The 21,025-nt window shown below is 41.6% G+C and overlaps 1 long non-coding RNA gene, 1 pseudogene and 1 gene segment (V, D, J or C); 1 reads left to right on the top strand and 2 right to left on the bottom strand.

Moving 5' to 3' along the window:
* Positions 1-1,732: 1,732 nt before the first annotated feature.
* Positions 1,733-7,406, top strand: LOC116545864. The gene is made up of 2 exons (XR_004266486.1): positions 1,733-1,947; positions 5,651-7,406. It is a non-coding gene; the product is annotated as an uncharacterized LOC116545864 (long non-coding RNA).
* On the bottom strand, positions 7,187-7,644 carry LOC116545863 (annotated as a pseudogene).
* Positions 7,645-15,199: 7,555 nt separating this feature from the next.
* Positions 15,200-15,907, bottom strand: LOC116545866. The segment is given in 2 exon segments: positions 15,200-15,711; positions 15,798-15,907. Coding segments are annotated over 2 exon segments (558 nt in total).
* Between the last annotated feature and the right edge of the window lie 5,118 nt (positions 15,908-21,025).

The raw sequence follows: 21,025 nt of genomic DNA, 5'->3' as shown, positions 1-21,025 counted from the left end.
AGATATCAAGCATATACGTATCTGCTTCTGCCACAGTCAGCTCAAATCTGTAAGGACTACCTACTAACGTGAAGGGGGTACTTACAATCCAATACAAAATCTGCTGAAACGAATGCATTCCAAATTAGAAATGGTTCCTGAGGCCTCAACTATCTAGGATGTGTAGGAGGCAGTGAGCCTGCTCCCAGGCCCAGTACATTGTTACTACAACCATAATTTCAGAAAGCCACTAACTAATGGCTATCTATAGACAAGAAACTCTGTCTTTGCCATTGAGTAAGCTAAGTACCAACTCAGAAGACCCACACAATATAAATTATATTTGCATTCTAAAGGGAATATGATTTTCATTAAAATCAAAATGAATTCAAAAATAATAAGAAAAGATAGTTTAGCCAATGAAAATCAAACAGATAAGCAATTATTGAAGTATGAAAAAACAGAGTTACAAGACCCCGGACATAAGCTTAACTCTCTAGCAATAGAATCTAAACCACAAGATATATTTGAAATGTCAGATAAATGATTCGAAATGTTGATTTTAACAAGCTCAATCAAAGTCAAAAGAAGGTTGAGAACCAACACAAACAAATTAGAAAAACTCGAGATTTACGTAAGCCCTTGATTTTTTAAAAATGATCTTCAGGTAATAAAGACTTCATTGAATTAATTACAAAATACGGTTTAAAGCTTTACCAATGGACTATACTAAAAAGAAGAAAGAATGTAAAATGTAAGAGACAGATATTTCCAATTAACTCAGTCACATAAAAATTTAAAAATGAACAGAATTATTGGGAAGTATTGGATAATGTGAAACAACTGAGCCAATGAATCATGGATATTCCTAAGGGATGAATCTAGGTGGATTAAAGATTTAAACAAGAGGTCTAACACCATAAAAACTCTGGAAGAAAACCTAGGCAATACCATCCAGGACATTGGCATGGGCAAGGACTTCATGACTAAAACACCGAAAGCAATGGCAACATAAGCCAGAATATACAAGTGGTATCTAGTCAAACTTAAGAGCTTCTGCACAGCAAAAGAAACTACCAGTTGAGTGAACCAGCAAGCAACAGGATCCGGAGCTTCCGGGCTGCATGGCCTGCAGAGGAGGCGGAGCAGCGTCCCAGATCCCGCTTTCCAGAGACCCCAGCACCCCCGACTATCCGGGTCCCATTGGCCCCTCGCGCTTCCCCTGACCGCCCAGGTCCCATCAGCCCCTGCGCGTCTCTGGACTGCCCACGTCCCGCCGGCCCCTGCTCTTCCCCTGACCGCCCACGTCCCATCAGCCCCTGCGCTTCCCCTGACCGCCCACGTCCCATCGGCCCCCGCGCGTCTCTGAACTGCCTACGTCCCATCCGCCCCCGCGCGTCTCCAAACCGCCCACGTCCCGGCCACCGCGCGTCTCTGTCGCAGCTGCCCCCGCGCTTCCCTGCCCACTCTAAAGCTCTGTTTCCGGGTAGCTTGGCAGGGACTTCCTTTAGGTTGTGCAGGGTTGGGCCTGGAGACCCAACATATCCGGACACCAGCGGGATCCAGCCTGGGAGAGGCCGCTATTCCCATCAGTGTCCGAAGTGGACAGAGAGGTTCCTGTTGCTTTGAGGCCAAGGCTCTTTGGTGGCGGCCACAGAAGCCGTGTCTGTCCAGGGGCCCCCGGCTCACCTGAGGCTCAGGGCGGACGGTCCCGGGAGCTGACCTCTCTCCGCTTCTCATCACGCGCCCAGTGTCCCTGTATTCAGCCCCCACTCCGCACAGGCGCACAGCTCTGAGCCCTGAGAGGCCCCTCGTTCCCTCAGAGACTCCACAGGGAACACCGAGTGGGCCCTGGATTCACAGCCCTGTAGGAGCTGCCGAAGGAGCCCCCTTGTTCTCCCACCACCCAGAACACGGAGCACGTTGTCAAGGTGGAACCATCCGGGGCAGCTGGGACCAGGGAAGATGGTGAGAGGCTCACAGCAGCCGGAGTGCAGATCCTGATAGCTGGATGCAGCTCTGCTCATCACTAACAGGCTTGCAGGCTTCCTCAGGAATCCACGCATCAACTTCACAGAACGCCGTGTCTATGAACCCCCAATATGTCATTCAGTTTCTAACCTCACTCAGCTCCGGATGCCCGTCACTTGCAGAATCCAATTAAGAAGGGTAAGATCTGGTACAAAGATGAGTGTATTAACCATAACAGGTGAGGGGGAAGTGACTGGATTCCCATCCAAAGCGACCACTCCACTTTTGAGGAAAAGGCAGGGGTTTAAAAAAGAAAAAGTTGATAAGAAAGGCATTCAGAAATTGGGCTGAGTACAAGGTCTGTGTGTCTTACTCTGTTTGCTCTCTGGCGTCCCCATACACCTGGGTCTTAGGCTGGCATCATCTCAGCAAGTCTTGGGTTATTAACTAGCGACTTTGAAGTCACCTGGAATTCTGCAGCTGGGTATCCAGACTTTGTCTCAAAATTAACTTCTGGAACTCCCAAAAGGGCACATAAATCGATACAAACATACAATTAGATAAATGTGAAGGAAATATTTATGGTGAAAGGGAGAGAGATGGAGTCTTTTATGGCTTAAGAAAGTTGATTCTGCTGTTTGCCTCAAGATTATATCTTTATAAGAGAGAGAAAAAAATGTTTAACTTCTCTCTTCTGCCACCTTGTAAGACTGCCTTGCTTACACTTTGTCTTCTGCCATGACTGTAAGCTGAGGTGTTCCAAGCCATGAAAAACTATTTGATGTGGAGATTACTGATGAAAAGTTTGACTTACTACTTGATGGAATCCCCCTTGATGAAGATGAAAATGTCAGAGACCTTAAATTCATCACCATGTTGGATTTCTGGCAGTTGTCTACCCAAAGATCCCATGTCCAAGAGCAGGATTCCCCTTCCAAAGTATGGGTATGGACATGAGGAGCCGCCTTTAGAAGATGGGGCTGCCCATAGTTGATATAACCTTCTTTGATTTCTTGGAGGTTTGCAATCTTCAGGCTGTCCGTCATCCAGGACCATGGCTGTTTGTTAGAGTGCTTCCTTTTGTGTGAAGAACTCTGTATGAAATTTCCCAGGGCTGCCAAAATCAAATATTATGAACTGGGTGGCTAAAAAATGACCAGAATGTGTTTGCTTACATTTCTGGAGACTGGAAGTTCAAAATCGAGTGTAAGCTGTGCTGCACTCCCTCTGAGACTTAGGAGAATGCTTGTCTGCCCCTTTCTCACTTGTGGGGGTGACTGGTAATCCCTGACATGCCTTGGCTTGCTGCTGCACCACTCTAATCTTTACCTCTGCTGTCATATGGCACATTGTATATCTCTGTGTCTGTGTCCAAATTTTCTTGTTCTTTTTTTAAATTATACTTTAAGTTCTGGGGTACATATGCAAAATGGGCAGGTTTATTACATAGGTATATACCTGCCATGGTGGCTTGTTGCATCCTTCACTCTGTCATCTACATTGAGTATTTCTCCCAATGCTACCACTCCACTATCCCCCACCCTCTGCTATCCCTCTTCTAGCCCCCATCCTCCCAACAGGCCCTGGTGTGTGATATTCTCCTCGCTCTGTCCATGTGTTCTCATTATTCAACACCCACTTATGAGTGAAAACGTGGTGTTTGGTTTTCTGTTCTTGCATCAGTTTGCTGAGAGTGATGGTTTCCAGCTTTATCCATGTCCCTGCAAATGACATTAACTCTTCCTTTTTATGGCTGCATAGTATTCCATGGTGTATATGTGCCACATTTTCTTTATCCAGTCTATCGTAGATGGACATTTGGATTGGTTCTGGGTCTTTACTATTGCAAACAGTGCCACAATAAACATAGGTGTGCATGTGTCTTTATAATAGGATGATTTATATCATCCTATTAAATATCCTTTGAGTATATGCCCAGTAATGAGATTGCTAGGTCAAATGGTACCGCTAGTTCCAGATCCCTGAGGAAGTGCCACACTGTCTTCCACAATGGTTGAACTAATTTAAACTCCAACAGTGTAAAAGCGTTCTTATTTCTCCACATCCTCTCACGCATCTGTTGTCTCCTGATTTTTTAATGATTGCCATTCTAACTGTTGTGAGATGGTATCTCAATGTGATTTTGATTTTGATTTCTCTGATGACCCGTGAAGATGAGCTTTTCTTCATATGTTTGTTGGCTGCATAAATGTCTTCTTTTTACTAGTCTCCGTCCATAATCTTTGCCCACTATTTGATGGAGTTGTTTTTTTTTTTCTTGTAAATTTGTTTAAGTTCTTTGTAGATTCTATATTAGGCCTTTGTCAGATGGTTATATTACAAAAGAATTTCCCATTCTATTGGTTGCCAGTTCACTCTAATGATAGATTCTGTTGCTGTGCAGAAGCTCTTAAGTTTAATTAGATTCAATTTGTCTATTTTGGCTTTTGTTGCCATGGCTTTTGGTGTTTTAATCATGAAGTCTTTGTCCATGCCTATATCCTGAGGGGTATAGCCTAGGTATTCTTCTAGGCTTTTTATGCCGTTAGGTCATATGTTTAAATCTTTAATCCATCTGGAGTTAATTTTTGCATAAGTTGTAAAGAAGGGATTCATTTTCATTTTTCTGCATGTGGCTAGCCAGTTTCCCCAACACCATTTATTGAATTGGGTATTCTTTCCCCATTGCTTGTTTTTTTTTGCAGGTTTCTCAAAGATCAGATGGTTGTAGATGTATGGTGATATTTCTGTGGCTGTGTTCTGTTCCATTGGTCTATATCTCTGTTTTGGTACCAGAACCATTCTGTTTTGATTACTGTAGCCTTGTAGTATAGTTTGAAGTCAGTTAGTGTGATGCCTCCGGTTTTGTTTTTCTTTGGTTTAAGATTGTCTTAGCTATGCAGCTCTTTTTTGGTTCCATATGAAATTTAGGGTGGTTTTTTCCAATTCTGTGAAGAAAGTCAATGGTAGCTTAATGGGGATAGCAGCAGTGTTCCTAGCTTGAGGGCCTTGCCTACTTGACTGTGATCTCTTCTTCACTAATAACATCTCCAGCTACATTATTTCCAAATACGGACATATTCTAAGGTGCTTCTGGTAAGGACTTTGGCATCTCATTTGGAGACTCAATTTAACACATGACAAACCCTTTATCAGACCTACCATGTCTATTTTCCTACACATTTTGTTTGGACAGGGAGCATAAAAATAGGAATGAACTCCTGTGTGTTCTCTAACAATAGCAGTGCTGTACTGTTGGTTTCTGTACTTTTGAGGTTTTGGGACTCGAACTGGGACTCCTTGTTCCTCAGTTGCAGATAGCCTGTTGTGGGACTTCAGCCTTCGATCATTTGAGTCAATACTCCTTAATAAACTTGCCTTCAAAAATATACATCTATCCTATTAGTTCTGTTCCTCTAGAGAATCCTAATACAGTGGGAAAACTGACGACTTCAGTATATCAACCACATTTCACTAATGATAACTTGTTCCATAGAGAGCAGAGGATGTGCAGGAAATAGAGAGGGATTGGTGGATATTGTCGTTAAAAAAACAGATGCAACCTAACTGAACTCCCCAGGAAAAGAGGATTAAAATGTTTGTTCACAGCTGATGATGGCTTGTGTCATGACACCCACAAGTTTCAGAAATAGTTTCTGTTAACTAATGTAATACTTTATCTAGGTTTTTGTTTTTATAGTTTATTTTTCCTCTCTAGGCAGTACCACAGAATAATGTTTTCAGAATTCTCCCCAATCCTCTTTGAGTTTCTGGTGCAGTTCCTGGAAGAAAAGCCTGCATGGGGAAGTGAGCCTGCCTCGTGTGCAGCCCCCAAGGCTGCTACATTACCTCATGTACCACTGCCCTTCAGTCACTTGGTCAACATTTCTGAGTTAACCTTCCTGAGACATACGACATTTGGCAGGGTCTTTCCTATTTTAAAAAAGATAGTCAAGTTCTGTTTATCACTGCAGACACCTGCCCCTTTCTGGAATGCAGTTTATTTTTGAGTGTGCAGTAATTGAAGATTAATAGAAGGTTTGTGTGCATCTCATCATCTTACAGAGTGCAACCGCCATGGGGTTGACCCAACAAGCAAGTAGATGGACTTTCTCACCTGGAGAACAAGACATTTTCATAGCCAGTAACCGCAGTGGGGCTCTCACCCTCCGTGACCTATCAGGCACATGTTTCTGGCTAATGTGCTACCAGCAAGGGGAACCAGTGCCCACCCACGAGAGTGTTCTTCTGTTTCCCTCCCACTTTGTAAATGGAAGCTATTGCTTCTGCCTGGATCTCATTCATGAGTTTTCATTTTCTGTACAACAGGCCTCATCTAGAAACACCCCCAAAACTTTACACTGACTCTAATGGAACTGTAGAAAATCATACATGATGTGCCTCATGACCAAAGTCCCCACTTCTCATTAAAGGACATTCCTTATGAGATTCACCAGAACTTGCTTTCTTTCCATAGATATGGATCTACCTCTAAAAATGTAGAGAACTTACCCTCAGGGAAGGGACATAGTAAGTCAGGGGTCACAGTAACTGTGAGAAAATATACATTTTATGAGTCTTCTAAAAGGGGTCCAAAGGAGAATAGCCCCACTCACTTTTTCTCAAACTGGCATCATCCCCAGGAACCCACTTTAAGAACCTGTGGTGCTTCTAGATAATTTAGGCTTGGTATGCCGAGGGATCGACAGAGAAAAAGAACCAATCTGTCCATGTAAGTGCTTTAATTTTAACTTATTTATGACTCTGGGGCAGGATGGTGATAGTGGGGAAGGCTGTGCATGTGTGAAGAAAGGACACACGGGAAATCTCTGCACCTTCTCTTCAATTTTGCTGTGGTCTTAAAACTACTTTTTCATACACTTTATGTAACAAGTGGCAGAGACATTTGAGAATTCATTTTGGCCAGTTTTTAGGAATCATATTTAGTTTTAGCCATGTTACCAAGCAATCTTGCACCATATTATTTACCTATCTGATTTAAAAAATTATGTCTGCCTACATGGGATCACCCTGATTGATTGCTTCCTTTACCACTCTGTGAATTTTGTGCAATTTTCTTTTGAAAGAAATGTTTCTTATATAGAATACATACATGTTTCTATTACTCATATTCTGCAATTGCTTAGTCCATTTTCTAAGCAACTTTAAACATTTTAAGCCCTGTAATCTCCTCAAATTCAGTGCAGCTGCCTACTCCCTGGGGTTTCTGACACTCTCAGGATGTGGATTTTCACACTGTGTCTCTCGAACAGTAATACACAGCCATGTCCTCAGATCTCAGGCTGCTCAGCTCCATGTAGGCTGTGCTTGTGGATGTGTCCATGGTAATGGTGACTCTGCCCTGGAATTTCTGTGTGTAGCTTGTTTTACCATCTTCAGGATAAATATGTCCCACCCACTGAAGCCCCTGTCCAGGGGTCTGTCACACCAGTGCATGTAGTAGTCTGTGAAGGTATATCCAGAAGCCTTTCAGGAGACCTTCACCGAGGCTCCAGGCTTCTTCACCTCAGCTGCAGACTGCACCAACTGCACCTGGGAATGGCCACCTGTGGGGAGGACCAAGAGTGGAAAAAAGCCCTCTTGACTGAACTCAGTCCCCTCATCACTGGGACTTGGGAGTTCCTTACCTGTAGCTGCTGCCACCAAGAAGAACATCCTCTATGTCCAGTCCATGATGAGGAGCTGAGCTGTCAGGGGCTTCTCTAGAGGAGGGGTGTGGTTGTTGGATGATGCTCTCAGGACACAGACATCCATATTTACCTCAGTGGATTTCAGGTTATTTGTATATTCATGAGATAGAGCATTTCATAGCTCAAGACCTGATCCAAGATAAGAAAGAACAGATAAATGACACATCAGCCTTACAATAGTGGGTTGCTGATGGTCCAAGCTCTAATCCTCCTTGAGGAAATACATACCCGGCTCTATTCACAAAGTTTTTGTGTCCAGACATCCTTTCACTGACAAGCAAGCACCCGGAGGACATGATCCTCACTGTGGACCCATGTTTGATTAGCGCAGAGACCATCTGGATGATTTATGGACCCATCACTCTCCATGACACTGAACAGGTGCGTTAGCCCTATCATGGACCCATCAGTCACCAGCACAGCTCACTGGTGACCCTGAGAAAGTGACTGCTGATGTCTTACATAAGCGACCAGTAGGTCCTTCTGCAATCTGCTGGGCGCTCTTGAGGCAGTGTTCTGACACCTCCCTTGGGTCCTGATCCCCCAGGATCTTGAATAGAAACACTCTTGGTTTACACATTTGCCCTTTGATGCATAATTAGAGCTGATTTTCTCATTTTATGGACAATAGGAATCAGAAGATGTAAGAGAAGTTTTGAGTTCTTTATGAACTTACTGCTCCCAAAATAATTATCAAGAAATTTGTGTTTTGAATAAGTTTGGGTTTTATTTTCTACTCCATTTAATAGAACTTCATGAAGTGTTTACATACCTTCAGTTCATGTCCATAGATCTCCTCAACATTACATATTGATTTCTGACTCACTAGGTCTGTGCACCTGTCACACTCTCATATCCATCACTGCCCTGTCACTTACACAATGAAGGCAACATTAAGTAACACTGAAATCTTAAGTTTTTATTCATAGGAATACAATGACTCCCACAATTCTGTATCCATTCAATTAGTAAAACCATTCCTATCCTTTATAGCCTCACTATGAAAATATTTATAGTCCCAGAAACCCACATTAAAGAATAGTTCTTGTTGCCTTAAGTTATATCAATGGTTCCAGTGTAACAGGATATTTAAATGCGCATCGGTAACTTGTTCAACACTTAGTTTTTTTTTTGTTTTTGCTGTTGACAAAGGAAGACACAGCTCCTGAGAGGAAACCTCCCCAGCCTCCTGTGCACCTGCTCCAGTGCTGGAACTTGTGCTGGGTGGCTCCTGAGTGCCCCCTGCAGCCCAGCCCTTGCCTTGCAAAGACGTTTCTGTCCAGGCTCTCCAGGTTCACATTTCCCCCAAGATTCTTGAGTCCAGCATGAAGTGGCTGTGTCCTAATTTAGAACACTCTTTTTGTGACACCATATGCTGCTGACACTATCTCTTGAGACAACTGATTAGCCTTACTAAGCCTATTGAACTCTGCAGGGAGACAAAGCAAGGACTGTATGACACAGGAGGGAGCCCCTTCAGTGAAACTCCAAATGCACTGAATCAGTGGACACACAATGAATAGAAAAACTTACAGGGCCTTTGAGAGTGCCTTGCTTCTTGCAGTTGAATGTTGCATCTGAGATTACCAGCAGGTGCAGATACTTTCAGATGAAAGCCCACTCCATATACACTATTTCAATAACACACATTTTTCCTTCCACCTAGTGCCTAGCCTGTAGAAAGTGCCTCCTACAACAACACGGCTCAGGTATCTGACTTTCTTCTTCTAGCAAACAGGATACAAGTGGAGACTTGGGAAGTGCATGGAGGAGGTTATTTTCATTTTCTCAGCTAGGAACCAAGCAAAGGCTCCACGATAAAAGAAGCTGAGATCTGATGGCATTTACAAGACCTTGGTTTTAAAAATAGTGGTGTCAGAGGCTTCAGATTGCCCTACTGTCCTTGCCTTATTCTCTGCCATTGTTTTTTAGTTTTCCTGTGTTCTGCACAGATACAGTCTGTGCATTTCCACACTTTCATCTTTAATCCAGAGCCATCATCCTGGTTAGAATGGATTGTGCAGTGCAGGTCAGCATGGCTTGTTCTGACAATGGAAACCTAGAGACTCGATCTTCTTCCACTTCTGGACTGTGATCTTGTCCAGGTGTCTCCAAGGGAAAAGCTAATTTTTGGCCATTACTCCCTTTTGCAATTTCAGTGTTCCTGGACTGTTTACTTACATCTTAACCCCTATTGGCTAACTTTACTCATTTGTATAATAATGGAAGAATGGGAGAGAAATCTCGAATGGGAGATTTGCCTTCCTTCACAAAGGATAAGGTTCTGGAAAATTCCTCCCCTGTAGAAGATTTTGAAGAAGGCTCCTAGTATATTTCTCATTAATCAGTCATCTCCCATTCTGACCCATAGGTAATGTATTTGGATTGTACTTTTAAAAATCTGGATGTTTCTGAAGATAAAGTCCAGAAAACTTAGACGTATAAGCCTCTCTGGAACTGTCACATTTACCGAGTCCACATCTGTCTTTCAGACGCCTGTAATGCTTACCATTTAAGTGCCCTCAACAGCGTGTGGCTTTTGCAGCTTCTATTCCATTTAAGCAAGTGTCAGCTGCCATTCTGGACATGCCCATCTCTCCAGGTTTTGGAGTGGATAATTTTTCTTGCAATTTCAGTTATTTAATAGATTCCAAAAAGTATTGACATTCAGATCATGCAGATTTCTTTGACATCAAAATGAGGGTGATGAATTTTATAATCTACATGTTGGAACATAAACCAAAAGTAAAATCAAGGTTCACCTTTGATGTGTTACTAGAGGCAGACAACTGATCTTATTACGTATATGTGGCACATCTGACGTAAACAGGCAAGACAACCGAGAAACGATATGGCACAACACTTATAAAAAAGTCTCAGCAATTTCAGTTTTCTTTTCAGGAAGCTGAAATTGTGAAAGTAAAACAGTGTGAGTGGTCATGTCTCAGGCGATGTTGTGTTCTGGAAAGTATCTCCATTCCTGGGCTGGATCCAGTAGGTGCACCCGGGCACTCAAACCTGAAACAGGGACTCTTATTTGTTAAACACAAGACATTCCTATGAGAAAGCTGTTCTCAGGTGTGTTGCAGAGAAGGGAAGAGGAGATGGAGGTGTTCTTGGCTTCTCAGAATTGCTAAAAATTGAAGACCAAGGTCACCTCTGAGGGACAAAGATCCACCTATGAGTAAATCACATCAGTTCTGTCTTCAGGAATCTGGCTATTTTGGAGGATGAGGAATGTTATTTGTTTCTTTCTTCTCACCCAATGTGCTTCAGAGGCAATAAAATTGAAAATTAAATAAATATGTGTTTTTCGTATTAGGGGAGAGAACATACATAATTCATGGCAACACAAGTGCTCACTCCATAGCTTGCAGAAGGAGCAAGTGCACGATTGAGAGAAGGAAGCACCGTGCCCCAGGGAGCAGGTGCCCTAAGATCATCCGCTGAGAACTGCCCTCTAGATGCCACTGTGTGACCTAGGATGTGGCCTCTTCCTCTGAGCTTTATTCTAAAGAGGTATTAATATAAAATTGCAGCAGTAACTTACCTGTAACCTTTTAGGTAGGGGCCGGTGCTGTTCACTGTTTTTATCAATATTGCTGTCTCCACCCTTAGAAACCAGAACAATACCTGTGTGACCCCCTCATCTCAGGCATCAGATGACCACAATGCAGAGAACACACCTGCTTTGTTTCTGTCACAAACATGGTATTGGATCCTGGAGAATATATGCACCTTGTTATAGAATTTATCGTAATTAGGTTATACTTGATAAAATTAGAATTAGTGAATGACACTTAAAATTTAGCTGAGGGGATTTCTAACCAAAGCGTTGATGGTGTGCTTGATTGTCCTCGATCACTTGATCATCATCTGCATTTTAGTTGATGTGAAGATTTTACCTCATTTTGAAGGAAATAAAATAAATTTATGGACTCTACCTAGGCCAGATTTACTTATCTCTCTTTCCCTTGGTAGCTACGAATGTAGCATCAAATATAATAGGAAGCAATCAACACTGCAGCTCTCACAACACTTTCTTGGTCAGCTGGTCCAACAGTGTGAGGACCACAATAACACAATTATTTTATGAGACTAATTCTGTACCCACTGCAGACACATTTCTCCTTGTGTACCGGGACCTCCGGTCCATCGCAGCCTATGATTATGGAGAAGAAAAAAAAAACTTTCTTCAAATTTCCATTATACATGTGGGAAGAGAAACTGATATTTCTGTCCACTGGCTTCCAGACACAGGTGTTGTAACTCCTGGCCACTGGGAACTGTGGTGCTCATTGTTTTGGGGCATTTATGCATCCTGGAGAATAGTATTATCCCCAAAATGGACCTTCTTTTCTACTGTGAAACAGTGGCATAAATTACCTGGTGTATATCTCACATCAGACTTAAGCCAACCGTTCCATTGTTCTACTGGGGTCTTTGTTTCTGGGCAAATGTGAAGGAGAAAGAACTGCTGGATTTCATACTCGTGTTCCTGTGATCACATCTCGTATCCCTTAACTATATCTACATTCCCTACTTTCCTAAAATTGTCCACAATTTTAGGAAAGCAATTGCATGACAACAAATCACTACTTCATAGAAACACCACTTGGTCAACAGAGTTCATACTGTGAGCAGGTCAGTACTGAGGCCTCAGGCAAATCGAGGCTCTTGTGTAAGTTGTACAGAACCCAGAATTGAGCCACACAATCTATAGCCAAGTGACCTTTGACAAAGTTAACAAAAACTAACAAAAATAACAATCAACAAATAATAAATGTAAAAATATATTCAATACTTGGGAAATTGGATAGCAATATGCAGAAGAACAAAACTAGATCTCCACCCTCAACATACACATATTCAGCACAAAATCAATTAAAGACTTGCGTATAAGGGTGGATCCCAAGGTGTCCGAATAAGAGGCAGCTTCTGAAAGCAGCTCCCAGCAAGAGAGATGCAGAAGCCAGTGGTCTCCACAGTTGCAAATGAGGCACCAGGTTCATTTTGTGGGTCTGGCTGGACAGTGGGTATAAACTGAACAGGGCAAGTTGCGCAGGGTGGGACAGTGCCCACCCAGGAGGAGTGCGCAGCCAATTGAGGACGGTGGGATCTGCCCCTCTGGGACTTGGTTCGGATACAGTGCTCCACCCAAGCCTGCTACAACGCACAGAACAGATCTTCGCTGGGCTGAGAGGTGCCCACGAGTTGCCTGGACAGGGCAGAACAGTGACTTTGGCCAGTGCCCGGCTGTCAGCAGAGATCTGGGCAGAAACGTTGGCTGAGGCTGGGAAAGCCAAAAAGCCGTGGGCCGGAGCTACCTGTGCCCCAGGAAGAAGGGGAATGAAGGCATGGAAACAGCCCAAACGGCAGGAGGGGTCTCTCCACCACCTGCTGCACAGAGCCCAGTGGCCAAAAAACTCTCACTCCAGAGTTAGGTGCCCAGAAAGTCAATCAGAGAGTGACCAGGAACGTTCCAGCTCAGCGGCATAATGGAGGCCGCCATTGCAGAAGCCAGCGTGAGTAAATAAAAGATGTGGCAGTGCCTCCGCAAGCAGACAAAGGAAAGGCCACCTTCCCAGGCAGCTGCCTGAGATCAAAACCTTATAAATCCAAGAGATGGGGAGAAACCGGCGTGAAACCATCAAAAACCAGGACGTCTCTTCCCCCACAACAAGATCACGACTCCTCACTTGCAAGGGAACAAAGCAGCATAGAGAATGAATTTGACAAATTGACAGAAGCAGGCTTCAGAAGGTGAGTAATAACAAACTGCTCTGAGTTAAAGGAACATGTTCTATCCCAATGCAAATAAACTAAAAACCTTGAAAAAAGGTTAGACGAAATGCTAACTAGAATAACCAGCTTAGAGAAGAACATAAACGACTTGATGGAGCTGAAAAACACAGCACAAGAACTTCATGAAGCATAGACAAGTTTCAATAGCTGAATAGATCAAGCAGAAGAAAGGATGTCAGAGATTGAAGATCAACTCAATGGCATAAAACGAGAAGGCACGAAAAGAGAACAAGGAGTGAAAAGAAATGAACAAAGCCTTCAAGAATTATGAGATTACGGGAAAAGACTTAATCTACGCCTGATCGGTGTATTGGAAGATAACAGGGAGAATGAATCCAAGCTGGAAAACACTCTTCAGGATATTATCCAGGAAAACTTCCCCAACCTAGCAAGGCAGGCCAACATTCAAATATAGGAAATGCAGAGAACACCACAATGATACTCCTCTAGAAGAACAACCCCAAGGCGTATAATCATCAGGTTCACCAGGGTTGAAATGAAGGAAAAAATGCTAAGGGAAGCCAGAGAGAAAGGTGAAGTCACCCATAAAGGGAAGCACATCAGACTCACAATGGATCTCTTGGCAGTAACCCTACATACAAGCCAGAAGATAGTGGAGGCCAATATTCAACATCCTTAAAGAAAATAACTTTCAACCTAGAATTTCATATCCAGCCAAACTAAGCTTCCTAAGTGAAGGAGAAATGAAATCCTTTATGGACAAGCAATTGTTGAGAGATTTTGTCACTACCAGACCTGCCCTGCAAGAGCTCCTGAAGGAAGCACTAAACACAGAAAGGAAAAACCAGTACCAGCCACTGCAAAAAAAAAAAAAAAAAAAAAGTGGTAAAGACAAGTATCTCTAATGACCAGTGATGCTGAACATTTTTTCATATGTTTGTTGGCTGCATAAATGTATTCTTTTGAAAAGTGTCTGTTCATCTCCTTTGCCCAGTTTTTGATGGGGTTGGTTTTTTCTTGTAAATTTGTTTCAGTTCTTTGTAGATTCTGGATATTAGCACTTTGTCAGACGGGTAGCTTGTAAAAATTTTTTCCCATTCTATTAGTTGCTCTTTCACTCTAATGCTTGTTTCTTTTGCTGTGCAGAAGCTCTTAAGTTTAATTAGATCCCATTTGTCTATTTTGACTTTTGTTGTCATTGTTTTTATGTTCAGACATGAGCTAGAAAGTTCATAAGAAATGTGTTGTTGAACTTTCCATTTCTTTTCCGCATGGCTCCTCAGACTTACTGAGGTGGGTGTTTGATTGCAAGTTGAGGCATTTTTCTTTCCAAGTGTTGGATTTCTTTTTACTTATCTGGGTATTTATGGGCTCCCTTTGTGGAAATAAGCCTCATCCATCACACCTACCCTATGAAATTTTTAAAAATTTATTTTTGCACTGCCATTGTGAGACAATCCATGATAAGGACACATTCCATCTGTCTTGTTGTTCCACACAATTACTTTACTAAGGAACATCCACTCTACAAGAAAAGATGCTACCTGTATTTTCATAATTCCTCCTGCTCTCTTATCTCCACATTCTTATTTGACATCATTTCTGCAGTTTATGAATGTCATAGGCTACGGACATTTGTAGTTGGTCCCTTAAGGTGGTTTGAGCCTAAGAAACCATTGGCCACATATCAGTGATGCATCTGGCTCAGGTAACAGAAATCTTTTATGCCAAAACTTTATCAGACAGGATACAGCCTCTGCTTGCATGAACCACTAACAGGGAACATGCCATTTATTAGTAAAGAAGAGGGAAGAAGACAAGGCTCTGAGTCTGGTGGGGACAAGAAACACAGGCCCTGGCTGGAAATGACATTTCAGCCACATTTTCCTGTTCTCAGAGGTGGGTGGGGGAAGCACCACTGAGAAGCAGCTTGAGTTCTTGTACAGGAGGCGCCCTGGGCTGTGGCTCTGTGGTCTCCGTGCACAGTAATATGTGGCTGTGTCCACAGGGTCCATGTTGGTCATTGTTAGAACCACTTGGTTCTTGGAGGTGTCCTTAGAGATGGTGAGCCTGCTCTTCAGAGATGAGCTGTAGTATTTATCATCATCCCAATAAATGATTGCAAGCCACTCCAGGGCCTTCCCTGGGGGCTGACGGATCCAGCCCACACCCATTCCAGAAGTGCTGAGTGAGAACCTAGAGAAGGTGCAGGTCAGCGTGAGGGTCTGTGTGGGTTTCACCTGAGCAGGACCAGATTCCTTCAAGGTGACCTGGGACAAGACCCCTGTGGAGAAAGCATAAGAAGATTAAGCTCACAAAGAAAAGAACAGGTGTTTCACCCACGAAGGAGTCCCTGACCACAGCACTCACAGGAAGGGAAGGTCAGCAGCAGGAGCGTGGAGCAAAGCGTGTCCATGTTGGGGTACAGGAGTCACTGAGCCAGGCCCTGTGCTCGGCTTTTCAACCCAGAGGAGGGTGTGGCTGGTGGAGATTTGCATCCCCTTATCTGAGCCTTACTCTATGGGGTGCAGCCAGGTCTCAGGACTCAGTGGGGGAGGGCATATGTGGTGAGGAGCAGTGAGCCCTCAGGTGTGGGCGTCCACGTGTGCTATCCATGGGGGCCACTGTCTAATTTCAGGACCATTACTATCATTGAAGGCTGTGAGGCTCCTGCTTCTATAGACAGGGTCTTCTCTAAGGCTCACCCAGGGGGCATGCAACCTTCCAGTTTTAGTCCTAGAGAATTGGAGTAGAAATCAAAATTTTCCTCCCTTTCAAGAGAAATGAGGTAGGTATCTGGGAGAACAGGGGCTCTCCACAAGCATTCTGATCAAAATCCTCTTTGATTAGGGGAAAAAGTGATTTTTTTAATCAGAGAAAATAAATTTAAAAAAATTTAAATGTATTGTGTAAAGCAGTGTGTGCTTATCAGTGTGTCTGCACACAGCTGCATTCCTATAGGAATGTTCCCTGATTGTTGATATTTTCCTTGTGCCCTGTCAGCCCTGTAGAGAGAGTAAACTGCATGTTTGACTTCCCTTTTCTCAGCCCATGAATAAGCAGATGCTTTGGACAAGGAACTGGAAGACTCTAGAGGGAGCAGCTGTCTGACCGCTCCAGACTTGCTCTGCACCTGCACTGGATGTGGGCTCTGTGCTCATAAGGCCATGGAGACTCCCTTCAGTTCACATTGTCCCCATTACTGCATCAAATAATGTACAGAAACTGAACATTTCTAGAGCAATGCACTGATACATACACACCTCCATGGTAGCCTCCGAGATTCATAAATTAGTGGTAGTTAGTCATTTCCACTGCTTCCGTAAAGTAATATCATTCTGTAATTCATAGTGTTGTTGGGAAACCATCATTCTGCAATAATTGAAATCTGTTGAGTCACACTGGCCTCTGTTGTTGAGAGATTTGGTTGTCAAACCAAGATAACAAGACTAAGGGGTGGTGAGATGAAATAATTAAACATGTGCAACCTTTTCAGATTTAGAGAATGCCCTGGATGTAGCTCATGGAAGGGAATAAAGTGACGTTCAAGGACACTGCCAACAGTCTTCAGGTTTTTACATAATTGTCCTCAGAGAAACTCATCTATAGCTGCCTTTCTCTTGCCTTTGGCTGTAAGTGTCTCAGAGTATGGGAAATTATCAAGATTTGGCCAAAGTGTATGAATTTACACTTGCCATCCATAATAGGAAATTAATTTTTTTAGAGTAAAACCACCATGAATTAGGTAAGATATGTACTATAACCTGTGAGCCAGGAAACCGAAAATAGGACGGAGCTAGTACCAAAAATTGATATTAGAAGTTGAGATGATATGAAGTGAAATTCAGTTAATTGAATAATGTTTCTCAGTGCTGCTTAGTCTTGTTTTCTGCAGTTGACAAGCAAATCTCTCAGTAGAGCCCAGTGTAAATCACCAGCCATTAATATGGCAGAATTATAGTTCTCCTTCAACACTATGAGCTGTACAATGATCCTACTCTATGGCAGCAGTGCATATAATCAAATTCCACTAATTTATGAATCTTGTATTGACCTGCTTATTATTGTATTATTTTATGATAAAGAGGTTCTAGAAAGTCAACTCATCAAAAATATTCAACCTCAATTCCTTACAGAAATTCTCAACAAACTTGCTTATAAGAAACATATCTCAAATTAATAAAGTATAGGTATGCAAAACGCACAGCTTGCATTGTACCAAACTTGAAAAACTGAAACCCTTTCCTCTAAGATGTGGATGGAACAAGAAAAAATATTCTTCACCAGCACTGCTACATAGTACTGTAATTCTAGCCAATGCAATTACACAAGATTAAAACAAATAAATGGCCTGAAATTTGGAATAGAGGAAATCAAGCTGTCTGTTTGCAGACAATACAATATTATATATTTGAAAACCTAAAGACTCCTTTAAAAACTCTTATAATTGATAAAAAATTCTGTAAAGTTGCAGATTACAACATCTACACACAAAAATTGGTGATATTGCTAAATGCCAAGAGCAAAAAATTAACAAGGCATTTATTTTATAATAGCTAAAAAATATACCTAGGAATGAACATTACCAAACAAGTGAAAGATTTCTAAAAACCAGAAATGATTGATAATAAAAAATAATGTGAACACACACAAATTGAAAATATGTTTGAAATGTTTCATGTTCATGGCTTGGAAGAATTAACAGTGTCCATACTGCCCAGTGTTATTTACAAATTAGGTAAATTTTCTATCAGAATAATAATGGCCTCCTTCACAAAAATAGAAGAAGCAACCCTAAAATTTACAGGGAGACACAAAAGATCCGGAATAGTCAAAGCCATCCTGACCAAATACAACAAAATGGTTTTATACTATATAACCTCAAATTCTGGTACAAATATACAATAACCAAAGCAGTATGGTAGTCGCAAAACAACAACAACAACAACAACAAACCAAACACACACACACACACACACACACACACACACACACACACAATTGGAATATAACAGAAAATCCAGAAATTAATGCAGACATTAAAAACTAACTTATTTTCGGCAAAGTTCCAAGAACATACATTGATAAAGGGGCACTCTCATCAATAAATGATTCTGGAAATGCTGCAAATGCATTTGCAGAAGAATGAAAGTGGACTGCTATTTCTTACCATATACAGAAATCAAATCAATATAGATCAAATAATTTAACAGATGACCCAAAGCTATGAAACAACTAGAAGAAAACCTTCATGAAACACTAAAGTACCTTGGTCAATGAACTCTCTGATCTCTCTTCCCATAAAGGTAGGAATCACATCATGAGGTATCCTTCCTTATAACCTCAACTAGAAATAATTGCCTTCCAAAGACATGTTCAAATATCATCTCCCTAAAGGTAAAGGATTTATAATATGAATTGGGGAAACACAACTCAGTTCATAATATTCTGTATATATTTCTCTCAGAAATTCATGCCAGTTATACATTCACAGTCTATTTATTCCATTCTAACAGTCTCATTGTTCTTAATTCATCCAGGCATCAACTTTAAATTCAATATTTAATTCATATTTTAAACTTTAAGCTGAATCAGACATAGGTGAGATTTGAGGTACAATTATTTTTTAAATAAATTTATCTTCCACTTTGAAGCTTTAAAAGCAGATATTTTATTTTGCCTGTGATAACGTGCTATTACAGAATGAGTGACTTAAGCAAAACACAAATGTTGCTTGCAGGTCTGACGACTGGGAAGCCCAAGACAGATGATCAGGTGTCTGGTCAGGGCTTCCTACCTGGCTTGCAGATGGTTGTATTTTTATTGTATTACCTCATGATGGAGAAGCAATACAGAAAATCTTTCTCGTATATTGGTATTAGAGCACAAATCCCATTTATGATGGCTTCAGTATTTTCACCTAATCGTATCTCAAATGACACAGACTCTCAATATCATCACATTGGGGATTAGGATTATACAACACTAATTTTGGGCTTCTATACTCATTCAGTTCAGATCACCAGAAACGTTATGTAATTTCAAAATGTAATGGTGAATTGGGCATAGAATAGACAGTTTCATTGCCAAAGGAAAAAATAGGGGACAAAACAATATGGGTGGTGTATCCGCAGCAAATACTATGCACAGGAAAACAAGTTGCCATAGGCTTTAAGGCTCCAGTGTGATCTTATTTGGCTAAATCTTCCTAGCTTACTGGGGCAGCGAATCATCTCCAGGGCTTCAGGCAGAGGCATCGCTCCTGAGGCACTGCTAGGCCAAGGTCCCATCTCAAAGCCTCATGCAACCCGCACACAGGGCTTGCTGGGTGTTCCCAAGCCCAAGCCTCTGTTGGGTGGTTTTTTTTCTCAAGGTTTTTGAAACGGGCTTTCTGGTCTTTTGAAATAAAGGCAGTGGTCCCAGTGGTTTCAAAATAAATTAGTTTATTTTTCTCCCTTCTGGAAGAATGGTGCACATTTACAGCCAGCCATTATTCTGGCCTGTTAAATAAAAAAATTCTAACAGTGTTGATCAAATTCATCTGGTGTCAATCCTCATTCTTTAAAACCTGAAATATTTCTTTTCCTGTAATAACATAAGCTTCTTACTGAATGATATTCCAGCCACATACTCAGTGTTCTTTTTAGAATACACTTTCTGATTTTTACGATATGGATAGGTTGAGAATTTTCCAAGCCCTCAATTTTTGTTTTCTTTTTGGTTTGTAATTTCTTCCTGATATTAATTTATCTTTCTGTTTTATTGTAAGCACTAAGGAGAAACCAAGCAATATCTTCAACGCTTTACTTAGAATTATTCTCAGCTATTCCCAAGTTATCACTACTCACACGTTCTCTTTCACTAAATATTATAACACAGTCCAACCAAGTCCTTTTTAACAACTTTATGATAACGATCACGATTCTTCCAGTTTCCAAAACCACTAAGTCATTTCTGCATATCAGAATGGACTTCAATATACAAATGTCTTCATGTATATAAAAGGTATACATCTTTTTATACACATGCCAATTCCAAGTTACTTTTACAATGTTTAAATAGTTCTAACATCAGAATCCCACTTCTTAATCACAGATTGTCTTTTGTCAATTTAAGTTGTCATTGCAAACTATCATAATTGGCACTCATGCAACATTAATTTTATCTAAATTCTCAGTGCTGGGAGCTCCAAGATCAAGATGCTAATAAGATCGGTTTTATTTTGAGGCCCCTGCTTTTGGCTCATTGCAGTCATCATATTGTTACTTGATCATATAATCTTTTCACTGTGGGGTGTGTGTGTGTGTGTGTGTGTGTGTGTGTGCGTATCAGAGAGAGAGAGAGAGAGAGAGACAGGGAGAAAAAGAGACTCTGGTGTCTTTACTTATGAGGTCCCTAATTTCATTCTGATGGTTCCACCCTCATCATCTCCTTTAAAATCAAGTACTTTCTTTGTTGGAGCAATTATTTAATTGCTATAAAAGAATACCTGGGATGAGAGGTTTTTATCTAAATCCACATGGTTCCACTCCAGGAATGTAGCCTGTCTTCCCCTTAAGGAAGTATATGAGTGTGCATTAATCAAAGGGCTCCTTTTG

Source organism: Sapajus apella, unplaced genomic scaffold, assembly GCF_009761245.1.
Source record: "Sapajus apella isolate SASKATOON/1434 unplaced genomic scaffold, GSC_monkey_1.0 scaffold412, whole genome shotgun sequence".
Taxonomy (NCBI): domain Eukaryota; kingdom Metazoa; phylum Chordata; class Mammalia; order Primates; family Cebidae; genus Sapajus; species Sapajus apella.
The sequence above is the reverse complement of the archived record's forward strand: the minus strand, read 5'-3'. Positions and strand labels throughout refer to the sequence as shown.